Below are 23997 nucleotides of genomic sequence, written 5' to 3'. Positions count from 1 at the left end.
CTTGTCTCTCACCAGAGCCGTCTCTAGCACAGGAGGGGATGCTGCAGCAGGCTGGTGAGTCACAGGCATGTGTGAAAAGTGGCTGCAGGATACCAGGTGCACAGGAAGGATGAAGCCAGAACACACAGTGCCTGCAGCAGCGACTGTCAGAAGCAAACATCAAAGAGCAGGCAGGTGCTGAAGGGACTGGGAAGAGGGGTGAAGTCCCAGCGAAGAGCCACAGTGGGGAAGATGCACAGCAGCATTCCCTGGGCTAGGAGATGGGGAGGGAAAGACTGGTTCCACTGGCATCCAGCAGGTGAATGACAACTCACCCCTTTACTCGAACACGCTTTTGCCCCCATTCGTTTCTGATCAATCCTGTGTCGGCCCAATGGGTTCAGGCCAGCTGCCAGGCCTGGAGCCGCGGACCCCCTCTGAGCAGACGGAGGTAACAATGCAAGGAGCTCGTGTTTCCATGTGCCGTGGACTGTCCAAGTTCTCCCGTGACATGTGAGAAGGATGCCAGCTCTGGGGAGGAACTTACAGGGCTCCATTGTGGCTGGGAGGGTGCAGGACCCCCATGTTGGGGACAGGCCAGCCAGAAGGTGCCGGAACCAGACTGAAGGGTGCTTGCAGTTGCTGGCCAGCAGGGCTAGAAGCACCCCCTCTGCAGAGCCGGGACTGGGAGTAGCACAGAGAAGAGGGCTACATAGCTAGGACCTGCTCCGGGTGACGGGAAGGATGATTAAACAGGCCTCGTGGCACCCGTGATGATGAAGCATGCCATTACCTCTTCAGGCTGGGCTGGCTCTGCTCCCTTCCCCCAGCATCCACTGCAACAGCTACTGGGTGCTGACGAGCCAGCTGTGCAGGCCCACCCTCTGACTTCACCCCAGCTCATCGGAAGAGTGAGTCAGAGTTCACGGTGCAGAGCGATACCAGAGGCCTCACCTGTGTTCCAGCCCTGGCGCTCCCACACAGTTACCCAGGAGGAGGGTAGGGACTGGGCTACAGGAGGAACGCTCCAGGGAGACGTGTACGAACACAGATTCGCTCCCTCCACCCGTACACACGCCCACGTGCCCACAGCATGCCCAGATGCACTCGTCCGTTTGCCTGCGCCCCAGCATGGGAACACCTGCACATTTCAGGCACTCCCAGCACTGCCGGCTAGGGAGCCGTGCCAGAGACTGACTTACCTGAACATTTCGGTTACTTCTCCCTTCACCAAGGCCACGAGGAGAGGGAACCCAATGCAGGCAGGGACCAGGTACAGCAGGGCTGGCTGAGGGGGAGGAAAAACAGAGGCAATTACTGCATCCAACAGTTAGAAAAACCAACACAGCCTGCAGCACAGGCCCTTGGGGAGGAACGGGGCTGGCTTGTCTCGGGTTCACGGCTGGTCTCAGTCCCCAGATTATGGAGTAACTCACACACGAGGGAATGCTGGGCATGGCTCAGGGCTAGGGCTCAGTGTCAGATCTTTCCTTTATGCTCCAGAAATCTGTAAGCGTCGAGTCCCAACATACCCTGGCACCAGGGTGAGAACGTGACCAGAAGTCCCACACTCTGGCCCAGCACAGAGCACTTCCAGGAAGGGGAGGGTGACACTTTACAGGTGCTGACTTTCTGATAGCCAAGGTCCCGTCCGCTTGTCTAGCACCCACCTAGATGGGGACTAACGATCTGGGGATACAGCCCCAGAGGAGGAGCAGAGAACCCCCAAGTATTGACCACCCCTCCTCAGAGCAGCCCACTGCCCCAGGCTAACGGAATTACGTGCTGAGGGCACAGAGGCTGCCACGCTCACTCAGTTTCCACATCTTGTTCATTCCTTCCTCCCCTGCAGGGGGCAGCTGGGAAGCATTAAAACTAGCAAGGTATTTCTGCCGCGCTTGCACCTGCTCTTGCGATCCAGAGACAAGCCCAGGTGATGCTCCCCATTACTAAGGGGCAGGCTGTTCTCAGCACATGAGCAGAGCTCCCCACAGACGTGATGGAGTCGCAAGGCCAGGGAGAACCACCTCCCTCCTCCAGAAGACAGTAAAGTGCAGTTATACTAGAGATGCCTGCAGCAGGTTCCACCTTTAGTGCCTGGGAACCCCAGAGCCAGTTTGCCCAATTTACAATTGGAGACAATTTGTCAATGCACACTTCATCCGGGAGCTGAAAACCCTGCTGGCTAGACTGCCTCCTGCGTCACCCTGGCAGGAGGCACCCTGCAGGAGGAGCTTAGCAGACAGGTTTGCAGATGCATGAGCTCTGCTGTGCTAGAAGCAGTGAACGGGGCAGGCCCCAGTAACCTTTGCATTTCATGCAGTCTCTCCCCAGCCAGGTGCTCCACTCTGGTATGAAGCGCACACCCCCAATATGAAAATGCAAAGCGGAGCGGCTGTGTCTAGCATCGCTTGCTGTGATGGCAGCTCAAGGTGGTCACCACACAATCTCAGCTCAGAGATACAGAGTCGATTCTCTGCCCCCAAGCAGCACTGTCACCCTGATCGTAACACAAGTCCTGACCAAGCTTCGCCAGCCTGCTGCTGCACATGGCTGCCTGAGACTCAGGGGTTAGCAGAGCGGTAATGGGCAGGGCACAGAAGATGGGGGATTTGCCAGCCCTTGATGGCCAGGGACTGCAAACTCTGTGCAGTGGAAGGCATGCTTTACAGATCCTCGCCGCACAAACACAGGGAGGTCTTATGGCCAAAACGGCAGTTTTGCAGCTCCTTTGACAGTGTGAGGCAAGGCCAGTTGGACAGCAGGTTTACCTGGGCATGTTTGAAGATGTGCATGATGAACATGGTCAGGCCCAGTCCAAAGATGTATGCCACAAAGCTGGTATAGAAGTACGTGTGCGTGTTCTTCTTTAAACTATAGGGAAGGGAAGAGAGCAGGATTAACATGGGCCCTGAGAGTGGCAATCCCCAGACCACTCCAGCTGATGGACTTTGGGAGCTGTATCAGGGAAGATCTGCAGCTGGCCTACAACCTAGTGGCAACACATCCACACAGGAGACTGACATCCAGGCTGGCAGAGACCGTCGGCACCACTGCTCCTGAGCAGCCACTCCTGCCCGTGCTCAGAGTGGTGCAGAGCATCTGGTGAGAGCACAGTCCAGTCCTGGAGAGGAGGCTGCCAAGACACGAGGTCTCTGGAAGGATCCTGGAACCCGCAGTCCTTACCCACTAAACACAAGAAGTGCCTGGCAGCCGTACCCCATTAACATGAGTGAGGAAGCTGCAATGAGAAGCCCTTCACCAAGGGAGCAGCTCTTCACCTGCATCTCCCTGCACCCATTCCCCGGCTGGGCAGCTGTTTTACTGCAGGCCAGGCCGGGGCAGAAGCTTCAGGCAGAAGCACCCATAGCACTTCCAGTCCTGCACGAAGCCAGCACAGATGCATGTGGCAAGTGGAGCGTTTGAGCAGGAGTGGGAACCTGAGGGAAGCGTATTCAGCAGCCCATCTTCCAAGGGCTGCAAGGTAAGCACTGAGAACTAGAGCCCCAGAGGCAGGCCGAACGCCATGTGGGAAGACCCTGCTTTCCCTACACATGTGAAAACAGCCCTGGCAACAGATGCGCACAGACAACGGGTCATGCGTCCAGAGAAGTGCTTCTTGTGTGTGACAGGACGACTCCCAACAGCTTCCCACTGGCCTACACCATCAGCAACAGTGGCCCTGAGCGCTCCTCTTCCCCTTCTCCATGTGCCCAACCACACACTGCTGCCTCGCTTCCACTTCTCCCAGCTCCACCACAGCTGTCTCCTCTCTGCTCTTCCTCTAGTCCCAGCACGTGCAGGATGCTGCTCTCACGCACACAAACGCAGCAGTTTCCAGGGTCAAACAACATGACAGGGCCCCAGTCATTTCATGGCCCAGATCACAAGTGACTGCCCCCTGCCCATGGACTTTCCCCAGCTAGCTCACAGATCTGATCTTTCTGGGCTTGTCCAGCACCAGGCTCTTTTCACTCACAACGACTGTTGCCTTCTCCTTTCTTCTGCTGCTTTCTAGACTAATCCTGTGGCCTCCTGTCAAAGCTTCCCCAACTCAAGGCTCAGCAAGAGACAGCTGGCCACCTGGCCTTCCTCGTCTAGTTCAGCAAAGCACTCTGGGGCAACTTACACAAACACAGTGCAAAACAAAGCTGTCCAGTAGACATGCTCCTAGAGGCACAGCTCACCTGATGTCAAAACGCAGCAGCAGAGCAATGAAGATCCCTGAGGGGCAGAAGCACAGAGTTAGAGAATGGGATGGAGAGATCACCTATCTGACAGCTGGTGCCGAATGCAGAGTGATGAGATGATTCTGTACTTGGCCACGGCCACAAGCACATTTGGGACCACAGCACCCTCTTGTGGTTGAATTCAATATTGGTCCAGTTCTAGTGAAACAATTCCTGACTCCCTGGGTATTGTAAAGCAATGGTTCTCAACCAAGGCACATGTACCCTGGGGGTACACGGAGGTCTTCCAGGGGGTACGTCAACTCATCTTCACTACCTAAAAAGCATTGGCGAAGTCAGTACAAACTAAAATTTCATACAATAACTTGTTTATACCGCTCTATATACGGAAATGTAAGTACAGTATTTATATTTCAAATGATTTTATAATTCTATGCTAACAATGAGAAAGCCAGCCATTTCTCAGTAATAGTCACTGAGACCACTTTTGTATTCTTATGGCTGATTTTGTAAGCAGGTAGTTTTTAAATGAGGTGTAACTTGGGGGTACACAAGACAAATCCCACTCCTGAAAGGGGTACAGTGCTCTGGACAAGTTGAGAGCCACTGCTGCTGAGCACCCAACCCCAACCCCTCGCTGCGAAGGGAAACGGCAGGAGCGGGAGGCACTGAAGATCAGGGGAGTAAATACAGGGGCACTATGCTGGGGCACAGGGCAGAGTAAGCCACGAGAGGGAATGCATCTGAACCCACATGCTCACCCCACTTCCTTTCAGACAAGTGGTCCCTAGCCTGGAATTCAAACTGGTGACCAAGTGCTGCTGTCTCCATCACCATGCTGGGCAGCACATGAGCACATTCCTTAAGGAACATTTCCCGGGCCCTAACCAGGAAGGGAGGCCTGACATACCTGCCGCACACTAGAGCTAGATTACGTGACAAGGCCCAGCACGTCTGTGAGCATCACTAGCTGTGCCGCCAGAAGCCCTCCCCCTTCAGAGAACACTTTTCAGTCTAAAATGCTTCTAAGCCCATCTGCTCCCACCGGTTCCTTCCCTAGGGGCCCACGGTAGCGGTTGGGAGGGAAAGGGATCTCCTGAGAGTCCAAACTCTGAGAAGGAGGCGGCAGCAAAACGGCAGCATATCCCTGCATCAGCGCTCCCAACGAGCGCAGCCCAGGCCAGCCAGCCCCAGCTCCCGGCAGCCCCACGCTGCGAGCCTGCAGCAGGCTCTATATGAATGCATGTAATGGAGCCATCTGGTGCTAGGATTGGCAATGGCCTTGCTGCACATCAGCACGGCAAACAAACTCCACAGCTATCATGACAGCTCCAATGCCAACACCTGGCTTCCCTCTACAACCTTTCCCATACGCCTTCCCTTCTCCTTGCTCCCTTTCCTGCTCCCAGCTTCAGGCTCCCCAAAAGCCAAAGGCTTCTCCAATCTCCCTTTGACAGCCTCCATTCTGGGCTCCCCCTCACTTCAGAACCACGAGACTTTGTCCTCATCCAGCTCTTATGCAGAGGATTCCCTGGTTGACCTGCAGCCATTCAGCTGTATTTGTAGTGTACACTCCACACCCAGGCCCCAGCAGGCCAGAGTCGAAGCATCAAAATCGTATCCCGGGTTGAGTAACACTTTCTATTAACACACCATCCATTCATCTTTACCTGGAATTACAACATCTCCAAGACCCAACATGGCAAAGTTGTCAGCCTCCAGCCCCTTTTCCAGCAGGTCCTGGGGGAAAACCACTGGAAAAGCAGAGAGGGAGCATTACACAGGAGACGAGCTCAGGTTTAAAAGCACAAACTCAAGCTGATGCTTTGGTTGGAGATTAGCAGCAGGTGTGCATACGTACAGGAATGGAAAGACCTACAGGTGAGAGTTCTCTCTCCAAACTCAATCTATTCTTATTGCCACAAAGCTGCATCAACTTACTGCATATCCCCCCACTGCAGGCCCTGGAAAGCAAGGGAACAAGGAGATAAATCATTCAAATCCCATTCACATGACACACTTGCAAGCCAACACCCACAGCAGGTAAATGGGGAGACACATGCCCCATCTACATGCAATTCTTCTGTTCACGGCAGCTGGGCTCCTCCTGGTGAGCTGGGGAAGCAGTGGTATTAGGACATTCAGAGCTTCCTTTGGTGAGGCTGTCCTGACTTCGCCCATCTCGCAGGCAGCAGTGCTGTGTGGCGCCAACTTGGGGGAAGATCACATTGGGGGGGGGGGGAGAAAGAGGGAGGTGGGAAGCCTCCAGGCATCCTGCTCTGGGTCCCCCAGCTGGAGATGAGTCCAATAGGGCTGCTCAGGTGGTTTGCAGAAGCTGCCGTTTCTAGAGAGGAGCCGATAGTTTCGGTTCAAGACACTTCACAAGCTGAGCTGTCCCATCTCTCTACCCGGTATTAGAAGCAGGGGACGACATGGCGGGAGGGGCCAGGGAGATGGGAAAGAAGGCAGCGGATGGAGCATCATGAACAGCCTGTAGCCATCCAGGCCACAGGGGGCCAACAGTGCAGACTGACCCGTGCCCGAGATGCAATAGGAATGCATGGCAGGTTTGTCTGGAGTGGGTGGGCTGTTAGCTAAAGGAACCCAAAGAAACAGGCAACTCAGGAAAAAAGGTGCAGTATGGTTCTTTCACTATATGTGAAAGCAGAGAAAAAATCTGGTAAAAACTGATATGAATCCAGCAGTCCCACAGACTCACTATGGAAATTCCCTGCATGCCTAATAAGAACACGGCAGCAGGAATATAGTACCGACCACCTGACCAGGATGCTGATGGTGACTCTCAGAGATTCAAGAGGCTACAAAAACAAAAACCCCAATAATAACGGGGATTTCGGCTAACCCTGTATTGACTGGGAACACGACACCTCAGGACAGGATGAAGAGATCAAATTTCTAACAACTGGAACGCACAAGGGGAGGGGCAATTCTTGATTTAGTCCTAAGCAGCGAACATGATCTGGTCCAAGAGGTGAACTGCTCAGTAACAGCAACCAGAAAATCCTTGGAGCGGGGGCAGGAAATATCACAGTAGCATTTCACTTCAAAAAGAGGAACTGCACGAAAACGATAAGGCTAGTTAAATGAAAATTAAAAAGAACAGTCACAAGAGTGAAATGCCTGCAAGCAAACTTTTAAAAAGATACTGTAATAGAGGCTCAAAATATATAAAACTAAAACGAAAAAAGTAAGAGAGCCAAAATACGCCACCATGGCTAAACAATAAAAAGTCCTCCTTTAAAAAATGGTAGTCCAATCTTACTGAGGAAAATAGAAAGGACTGTAAACTCTGGCAAGTCAAGCATAATTGGGCGGCCAAAAAATAATTCAAAAAGCAACTAGCAAAACAGAGACAAACTAACAGCAATTTTTTTTTTTTAAGTACATCAGAAGCAATAAGTCTGCCAAGCAACCAGTGGGGCCAGTGGATGATCAACGTACTAAAGGAGCACTCAAGAGAGGCTAAATGAATCCTTTGCATTGGTCTTCACTGCGAGCGAAATTCCCACAAGTCATTCTTTGTAGGTGACAAATCTGAGGGACTAATGTCTGAAGGAACTGGAGGTGTCACTAGAGGTGGTTTTGGAACAAACTGATAAATTAAACAGTCATAAGTCACCAGGACCAGATGGTATTCACCCAAGAGTTCTGAAGAAATTCAAAGGTGAAACTGCAGAATTACTAATTGTGGTATGTAATGTATTGTTTAAATTAGCCTCTGTACTAGATGACTGGAGGATAGCTAATGTCACACCAATTTTTTAAAAAGACTCCAGCAGCAATCCTGGCAATTACAGACCAGGTGAGTCTAACTTCAATACCAGGCAAATTGGTTGCAACTATAGTAAAGAACAGAATGATCAGACACAGAGATGAACACAATATGTTGGGAAAGATTCAACACAGCTTTTGTAAAGAGAAATCATGCCTCAATCAATTAGAATTCTTTGAGCGAGTCAAATTTGTGGACAAGTCAACATGCATCTGACAGAGTGGGTATTCACCCATGAAAGTTTATCCTCCAATATGGTCTGTTAGTCTATAAGGTGCCACAGGACTCTTTGCTGCTTTTATAGATCCAGACTAACATGGCTACCCCTCTGATACTTGACACCATGCAAGGCACTGCATTTAGCTGTATGGAATAGAAATCCGTCAACCTCATGAAGAAACTTGCGCAAGTACAGACAGATATCTTCCTTTCCAAATGCAAACGGATGGACATCATACCAAATGGACTGAAGGTGAAACATCCATTGCTATCTACATACTGCACAGACCACAGTGAGAGATTATATCATACTCTATCGAAGAAACTGAGGAACCATCTGATCAGCATCCTATACAGCAAACAGGAAAACATCAAAAAAAAAGAGCTCTCTAACCTGGAGACTCATAAAATAACCAACCTTCCACACAAACAGACTTTACTAAAATAAGACAGGAGATCTACATTACACACTTCACCTCTCTACAAAGGAAAAAGGACTGTAAGCTGTCTAAACTCCTACCTGCCACATGGGGCCACAACAGTGGTACCCCAACTCACCCAGCAAAATCTGGAGACTAAGAGGGATTCTATGAGCCAAAAGTGTGCCTTTGTTGCCAAGAAGGCTAATGGCATATTGGGCTGCATTAGTAGAAGCATTGCCAGCAGATCGAGGGAAGTGATTATTCCCCTTTATTCAGCACTGGTGAGGCCACATCTGGAGTACTGTGTCCAGTTTTGGGCCCCCCACTACAGAAAGGATGTGGACAAATTGGAGAGTGTCCAGCGGAAGGCAATGAAAATTATTAGGGGGCTGAGACACATGATTTATGAGGGGAGGCTGAGGGAACTGGGATTATTTAATCTGCAGAAGAGAATCGTGAGGGGGAATTTGATAGCAGCCTTCAACTACCTGAAGGGGGGAGGGGGGGAGGGTTCCAAAGACAGTGGAGCTAGACTGTTCTCAGTGGCAGCAGATGACAGAACAAGGAGTAATGGTCTCACACTGCAGTGGGGGAGGTCTAGGTTGGATATTAGGAAACACTATTTCACTGGGAGGGTGGTGAAGCACTGGAATGGGTTACCTAGGGAAGTGGTGGAATCTCCATCCTTAGAGGTTTTTAAGGCCTGGCTTGACAAAGCCCTGGCTGGGATGATTTGGTTGGGGATTGGTCCTGCTTTGAGCAGGGGATTGGACTAGATAACCTCCTGAGGTCCCTTCCAACCCTGATATTCTGTGATTCTATTCCAGCTTTACATGCAAATCCCCATGCAGCCTGAACAGTGGTGCAGCTACCAACACCCCAGAATACTTCAGATTCCATGGCTTCAGGTACCTTTCAGATCCCGTGTCTGATGCACCTGCCTTGTTCAGTGGCTGTAGAATCTCACTTCATACATCTGAGGTGACCCTGAGTCCCCATGATTCCCACCTTAAAGGCTTTGTACTGACCCCCTTCACTGGCTGGGTCAGGTCTCTGCAGATATTCCCGCCCAATCATCAGAGACCTGAATGCCCACGTCCAATGCTACCCTGCCTGGCAGGTGTATTGTACTTCATGGTGTGCCACTGACAGGACACGCTGGAAAGACCTATACAGATGTAGAGCAAATGGCTGCGAGAGGATCCAAATTCCTCATGGACAGAGTGTAAGCAGGGGTAGAATTCCAACTCTGAGAGAGGGAGCCCAGGAAAGAATCGACTCATGAACAGGGGCACGCACAATAGAATGTAAAACAAGCCAGGTGGAGCACAGAGCCCAGGCAGGGAGGGTGATGGGCAGGAGACAGGACAGGTCCTCCCAGAAAGCAGGCAAGATCTACTCACGTTTTATTGGTGCCTCAAATGATTTGGCAACAGTCACCATCACGTTGGTGCCAAAAACCTAGGAGCAAACAGTCCGAAGTGAAAACAGAGGCCCAAGTAATAACGAAAGAAGACTTTCTATTACAGCGGCCTAGCTGCAGCTACCACCACCAGAGCCAGTTGTGATCACAGCAGAGCTGAGCTCCCGCCAGGCACAGAATCACAGTATTCACTTTCTACTGATTCACATTAGTTGAGTGTGAAGCCAGAGTAACAGGAGTGCAGCAACTCTCCCCAAAGGACCTTATTTCTGGAGTTTAAAGTACTTGCTCTCGACACACCCACATCATATCTTGTTTGAAAGATTATTTTAGGTACATTTAGATGAAGGATTATGTGGAATTGTCAAGTGGTGCCATAAGCTTGTATGTAAGGTGAAACAATGGTACACAAAATGAGAAAGTCATTTTTTGGACTGTTCCAGAAACACTAGCATGACTACGACTGGAGTTTTTACTGTTTAGATTAATTTCAACACCTTATTATGGTAGTTTTCACCAATAAATACCAAACAGCAATGTATTAAAAGATCTGTATTGGTTTTGCACGGGTGTTTTTCCCAGAAGTTATGCTGTTCAGCATGCATGTGGCAAAAGTGGTGAAGATCAACATTTTGCAATACAGTAACATGAACTGTTTTCACATCATAGGAGATACTTTGACAATTAAGAAGACACGTGATGGGATGAGGGATAGGCTCAGTGGTTTGAGCATTGGCCTGCTAAACCCAGGGCTGTGAGTTCAATCCTTGAGGGGGCCACTTAGAGAAATGGTTTAAAAATCTGTCTGGGGATTGGTCCTGCTTTAAGCAGAGGGTTGGACTAGATGATCTCCTAAAGTCCCTTCCAACCCTATAATTAGAAAAGTTTTCCTATATTTTTAATTGAAGTTTGCTGACCAGACCAGTTTCACACTGAAGGTTGGGAACCAGTAACAGTAGAGTGCATGCCCTGCACAGTGGAGAGGTACAAATGTACACAAATTCCTAACATAAGGCTTTTCCATTTGTAAATACAAAGTCGCATTTAGCCTGCCTGGTAGGTTTTTAATTTGCTGTTGCCTACGCATGCAGTACTAGCCTTTGAAATATTCTAGCAACTAGCTTTTTAATTCAGTGACACTTTATGCACAGGTCAGTATTAGTGTTAAAGATGACAATACACAGCTTCATATTATGAATATACAAAAGCTTTGAGAAAGAAGGGGCCTAACAAGAAGTAGTGATGACAAACCTCACAAACAAGTCCTTTCCTCTGCACTGAAGGGAGATGAAAAGCATGTTACAGCTCTTACCAACCATGTGAGCAGTAATATGACAAACCCACTTGACACTGTATCACATCTAGAGCAACATTTCTCAAATGTGGCCACCAGGGGCTTTTCTTGCAGTCCCAGCTTCTTGGGTGGTGATTCGGGGGTTGGGGAGGAAAGGAGCAGCCCCTCCCCTGGGGCTGCCAGGAGGGGTTGGGGCTTGCCCCTCTTTGGAGCCACAAACACCAGACGAGCAGACATCCGGTGTGAGTTTCCCATCTTCCCATTGCAGTGGGGCTCAGGCTTCTGGCTTCAGCCCTGGCGTGGCGGGCGGCAGGCTCTGGCCACGTGGCACCAGGATCCTGCCACAGGTTCTGAACATGGGGCTTTGGCTACTCAGCAGTAGGCTCCATTTGTTGCCTGCAGGACTCCATCCCCGGACTCACCACCCCATCACTGCCCCTGCTGCCTCCCTACCCACCTCCTCATCCAAGGTTTAATTTGTTCCCCGGCTTGCCAGAGCTGCATAAGTCTGCTGTGAAAAGTGATATTAGTTAATATCAGTTTTCACTGCCTCGCAGCCAGCTAACAGGTCTGTTAATATAACTTTTCACAGCAGCAAACATACAAATCACTTTTCACAGAGGCAGACTTACTAGCCAGCAAGTCTAAAAAATGCAGCGAAAAAAGCAACAGAAACAATAAAAAAAGACAAGAACATGCAAAGCACCTTATTTGTGTTTCTATTCTGTTTAGGTCCAGTAAAGAATAGAGACACAACTGTACTTATTTTTATTATTAAGTTTGCAAAAAAAAAATGTACATAATAAATTACAAAGATTTGGACATAGACATGCGAGTATTTGTTTTTCCCTAAAGTTAATTAAGTATTTTAAGAAAAAATTGTCGAGCAGCCACCAGCAAAAGTTGGTGGCCGCACTCTGAAGCGCCAAAATTTTTTTTGTGAGAACACTTGTGTCATAAACAGATAGTTAAGGGTTAATGTCTCTTTTACCTGTAAAGGGTTAAGAAGCTCAGTGAACCTGGCTGACACCTGACCAGAGGACCAATAGGCGGACAAGATACTTTCAAATCTTGGTGGAGGGAAGTCTTTGTTTGTGCTTTTTGTTTTGTTGTTGTTCGCTCTTGGGACTAAGAGGGACCAGACGTACATCCAGGCTCTCCAAATCTTTCTGGATCAGTCTCTCATGTTTCAAACTTGTAAATAATTAGCCAGGCAAGGCGTGTTAGTCTTATTTTTGTTCCCTCAACTTGTAAATGCTTCTTTTTGCTGGAAGGATTTTACCTCTGTTTGCTGTAACTTTGAACCTAAGGCTAGGGGGGACCCCTCTGGTCTACAGAAATCTGATTATGCTGTAAAGCATTTTCCATCCTGATTTTACAGAGTTAATTTTTACCTTTTCTTTCTTTAATTAAAAGCTTTCTTTTTAAGAACCTGATTGATTTTCCCTTGTGTTAAGATCCAAGGGGATTGGATCTGGACTCACCAGGGATTGGTGAGGGGAAAGGAGGGGGATGGTAAATTTCTCCTTGTTTTAAGATCCAAGGGGTTTGGATCTGTGTTCACCAGGGAATTGGTGAAGTCTCTCAAGGCAACCCAGGGAGGGGACGAAGTTTTGAGGGAACAGAGAGTTCCCCAGACACTAGAATTCTGGGTGGTGGCAGTATACCAGAGCTAAGCAAGTAATTAGGCTTACAAGTGTCCATGCAGGTCCCCACATCTGTACCCTAAAGTTCAGAGTGGGGAAAGAAACTAACAACCCGATTTAGAGGTGCTTACCAACATAGCTACTGGACTACATGTAACATCACATGTAAAAAAGTCTCTACTGAAAACAGCAGATGTTGGTGAAGAACAAACAGATTCAGGAGAGGTGCACTTGATTCTAACGAGACCCGTAGCTTCTTCAGCCCAGTCAAGAAATCTGGCATCAAAAGATTTGCTGACATGGCCAAGATGACCAAATTTAAGTCTGACCAGGGAGGACACAGCAGCAACCAATCCAGAAAATGTTTTCCATGGAGCCCTGTCCTTAGCAAGGTGCAGAGATATTTCAGTGGTAACTGTTCTTAGTCACCCAATAGGACCTGTACCTATGTCCCTCTTCCACACTGATACAACAAGAAGAACAGACAAAGATGAATTAGGACATCAACTGGAAGCTCACGATGGAAGAATCAGTAAGTTAAGAGCGTGCAACAGAGAAACCACAGTGTACATCAGAAGTGCGATGGCTGCCATAGAAATGATGGCACATTCCAATTCCACACCTTCGATGAACTGGCTGCTGAGTACTTGAGGCAGATCCAAAAAGGATCTGACAAAGCTAATTTGCCATCGAAGTCTTTGACAGATACAACAGTAACTCTGTGAAAACTGCAGAAAGACAACACCGGACAGGATCCAAGGAGGGATGCAAGAAAGAGCAGGCGATTGATGGATGCCCTGTGCCTCCAAGGAAGAAGTTTCTAAGGCCTTGTCTACACTACAAAGTTTTGTCAGCAAAAGGTAAGCCGTTTTAATCAAAATCACGGTTGCAGGCCCTCACTAGCTCCTTGTGTCAGCAGAGTGCATCCACACTAACAGCTCATGCATGGACACAGAGAGCAGTGCACTATGGGTAGCTATCCCACCGTGCAAGAGGCCACGTGGTGCTTTGGGAAGGGCTTGCAATGCCTCAGTAGATTGTCAGCCGCTTTTTCAACTGAAGAGTCCGTGTTTGTGCGCACGTGGTGGGGGAGGGGCAGAGAAGAGTGGTATGTCTTTGACGGGGAAGACAGCAGGCTGACCGACCTACAAACCCCCGCCCTCTGCCCCTCCCATCATCCCCTGGCACTGCTTGGAGTCTGCATAGCAGTCTCTCCTGACAGCCCACTCTGCCTGCCTGCCTATGGCTCTGACACTCCCTGAGCTCTCCCACAGCCTCCTCAGCTATCGGGAGACATCTTGAGCAGCTCTGTAGCTCTCCGTGCTGAGAAATGGCAAAGCAGCACAGTAGTCCCCCCTGTCCCCAAGCTGCAGCCTACCTGCTGCTGTGTTCCTAGTGCAGGGCAGAACAGGAGGCTTCCACATTAACTTTGTTCCCCAAACAGAGCAGCACACTGGGTTGTCGGATACTTCCTGGAGTTCTGAAAGGGGTAGGGGACATGCACGCAGGGTAGGAGAGATCAAACCAGTGAGCAGAGCTGTCACAGTGGGCATTGTGGGATACAGGCGGAAGCCAGTTATATCGACAAAACAAACAGCAGTGTCTAAACTGACACTTTGTTGCTTTCACTTTGCCGCAAAAAGCTTTATACCTCTTGTTGAGGTGGTTTTAAATGGTCAGCAAAACAGAAGAGTTTTGCCACCAAAAGTAGCTTTGTAGTGTGTATCCCTCCCGTTTTGTTGGCAAAAGGCAGCTTTTGCAGACAAAACTTTGTAGTATCGACAAGGCCTAAATGTGGCATCCAGCAAGCAGTCACTTGTAATATTCCTCTGACTAGACGGTTCAAAATATACCTGAGGGTGCATGAAAATGCTCAGCACAAACACCCCTTCTGGCTGGCGATTTTTCCAGTAGCACTTGCTCTTCACTACTTTCCGAAAATGGAACAGAGAGAGAAACATGTGGATTGAAACACTCCATTACCAGCACAACTAACAAGTGTTGCACTTCATACTTGTGCGTGCAGTTTGTGATGTACTCATTCCTGACTCCTGCAACATATCTCCTGCTGTACCTGCATTAACAGGATGTGACTGTGTCATTCCTATTTGGTGTTGGGGAAAAAAAATCCACGCTTAATGTTGTTAAAACAAAGACAGCTTACTGCTTCCGGGAGAGAGGACAGACAAGCTGTGATGTCTGCAGCAAAGAGGTTGGTATCAGTGCTGTCTGAAGTGAGAAAGAAAAGACGACCCACACATCTGAATTGCTTGTGCCTGAATCTAGCCATCAAAAAGGACAAGTCGCTGGTCAAACGCTCACCATGTGAGGAGAGTTTTGAAGTGCATGTCAAAAGAGCATCTTAGCAAACAAAGATTTGGATGTCCTTGCACACAGGTAAGCCAGACAGTGAATCACCATCGTAACATGGATAGAAAAATGTGGATGATAAATTACTTCCTGTATTCTTCAAGGGCCAGTTTGCATCTGAGCTTCTACAAGACCTTATTTGTGCCTGTACCAATATGGGCTGCTGCATAACTTTATGAGTTTAAAGGGTAAAACAAAATCTAATAGATTATGACCTCAAAGCATCAGAACAACAATACAGAGAGACATTAAACTAACAGAAGTGAATGCAAATATTGAAAGTGGTCACTAACATATGACGGTGTCAGTTTATCCCTGTTTCTATGGTAATGGCACCACTTGAAAGCTCCATATCATACCTCATCCTAAAGCAGACATCATAAGGTTCCAAATGACGTATTATGTGCATGTGTAGAGAGGATACATTAAGTCGAACAAATTGATGGTGCCTGCCATTGGCCTAAATTCACATGAAGGCATTTCAGCAAAAGTACAAACTGCTGATTTGGCCTCAATTAGCAGACAATGCATAGTTTTTGTCTGGAAGTTTAAAACAGGACTGAATTAAATAAGAAGTGTAACAATTGCTTCTGACAACTGTATTTTGCTCCGTGGCCATCTATTTTTATTGTATTATCTGGAGGAACGCGTCCATTTTAAATATTGACATCTTTTTGTTGGACTGATAGAACACGTGTTTGTCAGGACTCTTCAATTCCTGGTCATTTCATGGCATCTAGTTTAGATTAAGCCAACTGTAGATCTATAAACCAGAGGCCAACTAGTTCCTGGCCAGTGAGATCCAAGAGTTAGCCTACAAAGAGACAAGAGTATGACAGAATGGTGCAATCACTGCTAGAATGTCTATTATCATCAAGGAGTGAGGTCAGAAAGCTCTAGCTAGGGCCAAAGAGAGGACAATGTCCAGAGGGACTTTCCAGCAGACTGGGCCTTGAAGCAGCCACCAGGACTAAGGAAAATCTTTAACAAACATTCTAGCAAAACTTCACACCAACATTACAAGAGGGACCTGCAGCACGTTCAGTAAATTATTTATCTGCTCCTTATTGTAAAATCAATACCTTGGATCCCAAATTGTGAATGACTCTCACTGAACTACGTGACTGTTTAACGCTGAAGAGACACATGAAAAGAAGCAGCAAGGACAAGTCCTTTGTACAGAGCCAGGAAGTTTGGCTGGAGACTGCTTGTAGGAACAGCGGAACAATCAGCTGAGAAAACCAGATATTCTAGAGCAAACAGAGAGCAGTGCTGGTGCCAGCTGCATTATGCAATGCAGCAGGTTTCTCTCGCTGGAGAGATGCATGCTCCGGGAGCCACCCTATGGAATTAAGTGAATAAATTGGAAGAATATTTGCTGGGCCAAGTTTTGGCCAAAGACCCTGTCATTTCCCCTCCCTCCCACCCCTCTTGCTTCTGGGAAGAGGAGAAAGTGTAAACCCGATTGTAGTCATGGTTTCCAAGATTCCTTCCTTTCCCAAAATTAGCATGACATCATATACGGCCAACTCTGCCAGAAAACCCACAGAACAGGGTGGCGTGACATTGCTTCTCCTCCAACACCCACGAGCCATGCCTGCTTACCCAGAACACATCATAGATGAAGAGGCCCCCGAGCAGGATGCACCCAGTGCTGACGTTGTTCAAATGCAGGAGCTCCACGCCGTTGAGAGAGAACGCCAGTCCAAAGAGATTGTTTGCAATCCAGTGCTAAGGGCCAAACACAATAGGAAGATGGATCTAGTTCAGCACAGCCAGCGGCACAAACTGACTATTCCTTGCAAGCAAATTACCAAGAGACTCCCAAGTGTGATCTAGGGGCTGTTCCTCCCCCTTCCTAGTTTGAATATCCCACTGCTGCTTTGCTCCCTTTCTTACCTTCCTCAGCAGGTACCAGACTCCAACAACGCTGCTCATGGCCAAGCACACAAGGTCCTTGGAATCAAACTCATAATTCACTATTTCTGTAACAAAGATAACAGCATGATTCCATCTACCCGCACAACTCCTCCTCCCACTCACACAGGCAGAGCAGTGACTAGTGTGTATATATATATATAGCAGGTGAGCAACACAGGACCACCGTGGCAACTTTCCCAAACGAGTGACGGAGTGACACTGCACGTGCAAGTGACCAATTCTACAGTAACCACATTCAAGTTAGGGGTGCATTCAGAATTGAACTTGGAAAATCCAGACCTTTCCTTTCAACCAGGCCACTTTTCCTCAGCAGATTGTCTTGCTGCCAGGAAGGACGCTGAACTCAGGTTTGCTGGGATTGTATACACACAGCTGTCTCAGGAGGTGTATGCCTTTCACATTCACACAGTTAACTAGTGGAAAGTACTACTTCTGCTAGGTGAAACATTCTACTTGTGCACAGACCATCAGTGCGTGGAGATCAGGAGCACCGTAGACAGCACTAAATTACATAAAAGCCTTAGATAAAAATATTAACAATGAATTCTCTTTATCAGTTTCATTTCTGCACCGCCCTGATACTGGAATCTTCCATCTGACCAGAAGGCAGCCGACAGGGAGACACTAAAGAGGTCCAACAGCAAATGCACAGTATCTAAAGAGCACTGGTATATCCAAACAGACCCTAGCAGCATGGAGTGGGGAATGAGAGGCAGAGAGTCCAAAATATTTTGATTCAATGAAGGGTTGAAAGTTGACAAGCTGAGGGAGAGTAAGAGCACATGAAGTAGGAAACAAGAAGGAGAACAATAAAGTCTCAAGAGAAAGCAGGCAAAATAGAAATACCTTCCTTGTTTTCCCCTGAGCCCTGCGTGAAAAGAAGCTGGTACTGTTTGCTGGGGAAGTTAGCTGGGAAGAATTTGTTCATGATGGGGCTGAAATAGAGATGGAGAGAAGGTCAATCCTGCAGAAGCACCTGTGAATTCAATGCACTTCCCTAGCACCTCCAGGATGACTGCAAATCCCATTACAAAAATTAAGTCCCAATATCTCTGCCCTATCCCCACTGTACAGATGGAGAAACTCAAGTACAGAACAACAAAGTGACTTGCTGAACATTCCTGAGATACTGGCACAGCCAGGGCTGTGACTGTCACCAGGTTCTAACCGGCAAGAGACAGTCTTTGTAAGGTTATAGGCAGTATTCAAACCAATTTGTAGGGGGGCCTGCAGGGGACCATTGCTGGGTATATTTTGGAAGCATGCCAATTTGGTGCAATTGGCTGCATTCCAATGCTTTTCAGAGTCACCCTCGGCAGGGTTGGCTTAGCATTAGCCAGAGAGAAAAGGGAGCTCTGGAGGCAGAGAAGCCTAATCCCAATTCTGCTAGTGCTCAGGAGTGATGGTTCTCATTTCTCATCCATCACACCTCCTAACACCGTGAGGTTGTAGCTCATTCTGGATTGCCCTCTGTATGCCCCAGCCCACCTAACAGTTTCTAGTGTATCTTCCTGCAACATCCCACGAGTCTCCTGAATCAGAAACTTGCAGAGGAGAGACCCCCATTCGAAGCCTGAAACCAGCAATACCATCTCAGGCAGTAGCTAATGTGTTTGTGTCAGCACATCTAGAGAGAAAAAGGCAAAACACCATAATCCAAAAGCCTGGGGAAAGTTATCTCTGTCCCAAAAGCCCACAACCTCCTGGGTTTGCAGGGCCCAGTTGAACGAATATCAGAAGTCAGAGGGGTCCATGTAGGGATTAAAACCCCATCCTTTAGGTTACAGGATCTTTCCCCTCCTAGCACCACCCCCAAAAGGCCCCAAACAGCTCAGTAGACAGGAAGTCGATTCCTCTCTCCTCACAATAACTTTACTTTTCTAGAAAAGCTCAGATGAGATTGCAACATCCAAGGCCAGATCCTACCCTATTCTAAGGTGTAAAGGGCCCTTAAACACTGCCTTCCATGGGCGACCAGTTTCCCCTGAAAAGGCAGAGTCCTCAACTGGTGCAAAGCTGGCAGAGCTGGCCCCTCTGGTGGATGGGGCAGGAAGGGGCAGGCTGGAGTACACTACACTCTAGTGAGCCTTGCTGGTGCAATGAGCTCCGACTGCTCTAACTTGCAGTGGGAGGCAGGGCTGGCTGTGGCTAGCCACAGGCATGGGGGATGGAGCAGGACGGTGGCCCAATTCCACCTGCTTCCTGGACCGTATCACATTTTGTCCCAGCGCAGTTGAGAATTTAGCCTGCAGTTTTCACTGAGGTTTGTGCTTTGTAAACACATTTCCCAACTGGCTTTGCCGAGGCACAAGCTCTGGCAATAAAAGCCCATTGAGGATTTCACAACCATCTCTCTCGGTTGCTGTTCAAAGCAAAACGTTCTCTCTGTCCTGCTTAAATACAACCTACGCTGTAAGCTGCTCAGGAGAGGGACAGTGCCTTGCTGGGCATGCACACCTATGGTGCAGTAACAGCATAAATCCAAATGCTTTTGCAGGCAGCATAACCCAGTGCTTTGTCAACCAGCCTGGGGCTAGGGAGAGCTGGGTTCTATGCCTGGCTCCTCCACAGGTCTACTATGTGACCTTGGGCAAGTCACTTCACCTCTCTATGACTTACAGACAGGGAAGCTGAGGCAGAGACGATGTTGCTGCCCTCTTTTGTAACGTGCTTAGAGTTCTACGGATGAAAAACGCTATGTAAGAGCTAGGTCGTATTATTACTGCTGCAAGGTAAGAGCACTCTGGGAATAAACAAGTCCAATCTGCCCTCTTTCCTAGGTGCACATACGCCAGAAGGCATTTCCCTATACACTCCCCTAGTCACCAGGACAGAGTTTACCATGCAATATTGAGGTATCCCCCCAGCTTTTACCTGATGGTGTGAGACAGGGCTAGGATCCCCAAGACAAAGAAATACATGGAGAGCAACAGATTGATATATTCTTGAGAGAAGATCTAGAAGGCAAAAGAATGAGATTCAGTTACAATTGCAATTCCCACCTTGCAGGTGGCAGAAAAGGCAAGAACTCCTTTACATGTTACACAGCTGTGATGTAACTAGCAAGTTACTCGTCACTGCTTTCTGGTCACGGTTGTGACAAGTGACTTAGAATGACTAAAACTCGACATATTTACTATATTTCACACCAGCAGGATTAAAATAAAAAAAATTAAAATAAATGACTAGTTCCCCAATCACATAATAAGGGCCATGTGGGATAGCTGGCCATCTCCAGAGTCTATATTACCACATGCAACAGCGAGCCATTCAGAATGATTAAAAAAAAAAAAAATTGCAGGAAAGGGCACGCATTTTTTCCAAACACTTCTCTTTTGGAGAAAAATTCAGCATGTGACTGGAGCATGAAATTGTTAAATTCATGCAACAGCTTGAATACAAAAAATGACAGAGGTTGACCTAGTCCTGCCTCAATCTAGGGGACTGGACAAGATAACCTCTTGAGGTCTCTTCCAGCCCTACATTTCTATGAAAACTGAATTAAGGTAGCATTCCCCTTACCCTTCAGTTCCAAAGGCATGCTAAACTCATGGTCCGCCCTACCCCTCTGAAATGCATGAATGCAGGCTATAAGGCTGCAAAATTTCTCTACCTGTCCCTCTCTCTCTCTCTCACACACACACACGTAACCTAGCTAAATGTGCCAAGAGGCACTTAGGTCACCCTTTGAGCTTTTCTTGTACTCTCCTAAAACAGAGAGAAATTAAAATACAAATGCTTATTACAGAGTAACATCACAGTAACAATTTAAACCTATCCAAGTGAAGGCTCATGTGGCAACATTAATCTGTCCACATTGCACACGTTTAGCACTTTGCCTTGAGACACTTCACAGCCACACCTGGCATGACCAAAAGATAAGGGATAGTAAAGGTACCCGAGGAGTCCTGCTAGCATCCTGACACTGCAGGATATTGGGTCTCTTAGGGAGAATACCTTCTCTGACCACAGGCAAGAAGGAACTGACCAGAACATTTGATGGGCAGTATTTGTAACCATGGTGGGGGGGTGCCATAAATAGTAGGGGGATGCCATAAATAGTAGGGATCCTGGCTTCTGGTCTCCCCTATTCCAGGAGCAAGAACCCTATCCAGATGGTATTTTTAGAGAGGTATTCCCCCATCCCCAATGCTCACATAACTCAGATATGCCTGAACCAATTTCATTCAAGTAGTCTAAAAATAAATTCCCCCTGGACTGGAATGGAAGATTACAGCCCAGAGAAGTATGAGAAAACTGTAAGTGATGAAGGATTAGAATGGCAGTTGAAATGAATTCTTAAATAAGGCCTCCTCAATAAAAGAAAGTCTGTACTGCTTTAACTAAGCTGATTTTAAATTGTAAACTAGTTAGGCCTGTACATTCCCCCATATAGACAAACTTAAGACAGTTTAAGCTTCAGTTTAAATTGGTAATTTGCTACCTTAAGCGCAGCTACATAGGGGATTTGTATGGGTTTAACTACATAGGTCAACTTTAGTACAGGTTTCAGAGTGGTAGCCGTGTTAGTCTGTATTAGCAAAAACAATGAGGAGTCCTTGTGGCACTTTAGAGACTAACATTTATTTGGGCATAAGCTTTTGTGGGCTAAAACCCACTTCATCAGATGCATGGAGTGGAATATAAAGTACGGAGGCATAAATACACAGCATATGAAAAGATGGGAGTTACCTTACCAAGTCGGGGGTCACACTGACCCTACTCCCTACTGTATGTTCCACTCCATGCATCTGATGAAGTGGGTTTTAGCCCACAAAAGCTTATGCCCAAATAAATGTGTTAGTTTCTAAAGTGCCACAAGGACTCCTCGTAATTTCAGTACAAACATTCTCACACAGATGAAGCTTAAGTCAATTTAGTTACATCAGTGCCACTATTCTCATATACAAGGCCTAAAGCCATTACTGCCATGACCTCTAGCTACAGTTCTGGCATTTTCATGTAACCCGAGATGTGGGCATGGGCACCAGATTTGTATAATTTTTGGTGGTGCCCAGAATGGGTCCAGCAGAGCTGTCCAGTCCATAGGACGGACTGGGGCAACCCTGGGAAGAAGCAGGGCGAGGGCTTGGGGGAAGGGGTGGAGTGGAGCAGGGGCAGGAAGAGGCAGAGCAGAGGGTGAGCTGGGGCCAGGTCACTTGCTGCCGACAGTGCCAGCCCCCCTGCTAATCCCCCAGATCCCCTGGACCCTATGCCCCTTGAAGTGCGGGGCCCAGGGCGGTTGCCTTGGTCCGTCCTATGGATGGGACGGCTCTGAAAATATCAGCCCAAACATTGGTGGAGCCGGGTCCACCTTCCTGAATATTGGTGCAGTATAGATACCACGGGCCCATATAACTCGCCGCCTATGGATGTGGGTATAGTAATTCTCTGAGGCTTCCCCTATGAAACATGTGGAAGATTGTCTATAAGTAAAAATGTCATCTTTTACCTTCTCAGCTAGCTGGATAGCTTGCATTTATCAATGCCTAAGGCTGATTACAGCTGGAAAGGAACATGAAACAAACTTGGAAGAAGCTACAGTTCATATACCTTCATTCTTCTCTGCTTTCGGTCAGGTCACTGAGTTATCAGTTACTACATCTCAGACTTCAGAGACAGCACCACAGCGTGTCAGGGAAGGCCACATGTGCTTAGTAGTCTGAGAATCGACTCAATTTCCATTGGCTCTTTGGCCTTATTTTATAAGCAATTACTTGTACACAGACTCAGACTTGCCATAAAAGTCAGATAATTCAGAATAAAGGCTGTGACTCCATCCCTAATGTCTCTCACTGCCTAGCAATGTTGCAAGGATCTCTAAAACCTGTGCAATTTCAACATACTGTGCACCCAGAGATCACAATACAGCAAGCCAAAAAGAGCCTTTCAGACTCCTCTTTGAGATGTCTGCACTGCAGGCTGTGATCAGTCTTGATGTGATTTAAACATGAATGCAGTAAGGTAGAGAGGTTAAAACAAATGACAAGCAAAGAAGGGAGCTTACACATTCTATGGCCCCCAACAACATAAGATCTAAGTGGCTTACTTACTTTGAAGAAGAGGTAGAGTCCGAGGAGGGTGCAACTGGCGACAATCGGAAAGCGAGCAGCCTCCCGACTGGTAATAGTCTCTGGCATATCTGAGGCATTCTAGAGAGGGAAGAAGAGCACATCTGTAGATTAGTCTGCTCTCTGTATCAACACATTGGGGAGAAGAGGTCCAGAAGCACCAGCAGAGCTATCAGCTTGCTGGAGTCTGCAGAACTAATCAACGCTGGGCTCACATGGATGCAGGTTGCTTGCTGGCTTCCAGTCATCCCTGCCGAGCCTTTATTAAAAGCATAAACTGATTCAGAAACAGATACCTGCCCACCTTTGTCTTGGCAGGAATCGCCAGAGTTTACTACTTTTTTGGTGGGGGAGAAAGCAGCGGGCCTTCTGAGCTGACCTCCCTCCCCAGTTCTCTCTTCCTACTCCCCCAGCTCAGCAGAGGAGTGTTGGACACTGCTGGTTCTGCAGCCCCTTTGTGCTATTCTTGCATCAGAACTGTTTCAACATTATTCATATTCTTGGCTTCATTTAGCTTCCTCATCTGTGTATGCCATATGTTTATTACCTACTGAATGACAGTTCTGTCCAGCCACCGATTTACTCATCACATTCTTCGGATGCACCCTTGCACTGAGCCACTTACTAGTGTGAAAGATGTATCAATTTT

The 23997-nt window shown here is 47.8% G+C and overlaps 1 protein-coding gene across 2 annotated transcripts in view; it reads right to left on the bottom strand.

Moving 5' to 3' along the window:
• HM13 (histocompatibility minor 13) overlaps positions 1-23997 on the bottom strand; it is a 28975-nt gene that overhangs the window by 3306 nt on the left and 1672 nt on the right. For both annotated transcript variants that reach the window (XM_050918352.1, XM_050918353.1), the window contains exons 2-11: positions 23331-23429; positions 20152-20234; positions 18124-18212; positions 17236-17321; positions 16942-17067; positions 10007-10064; positions 5840-5923; positions 4167-4203; positions 2751-2853; positions 1182-1267 (exon numbers count right to left, since the gene is read on the bottom strand). In XM_050918352.1, coding sequence (XP_050774309.1) covers positions 1182-1267; positions 2751-2853; positions 4167-4203; positions 5840-5923; positions 10007-10064; positions 16942-17067; positions 17236-17321; positions 18124-18212; positions 20152-20234; positions 23331-23429 — 851 coding nt within the window. The remainder of the gene's footprint in view (positions 1-1181; positions 1268-2750; positions 2854-4166; positions 4204-5839; positions 5924-10006; positions 10065-16941; positions 17068-17235; positions 17322-18123; positions 18213-20151; positions 20235-23330; positions 23430-23997) is intronic.

The sequence above is a fragment of the Gopherus flavomarginatus genome, chromosome 11 (assembly GCF_025201925.1).
Source record: "Gopherus flavomarginatus isolate rGopFla2 chromosome 11, rGopFla2.mat.asm, whole genome shotgun sequence".
NCBI lineage: Eukaryota > Metazoa > Chordata > Testudines > Testudinidae > Gopherus > Gopherus flavomarginatus.
This window is presented reverse-complemented; position numbering and strand designations above follow the sequence as displayed.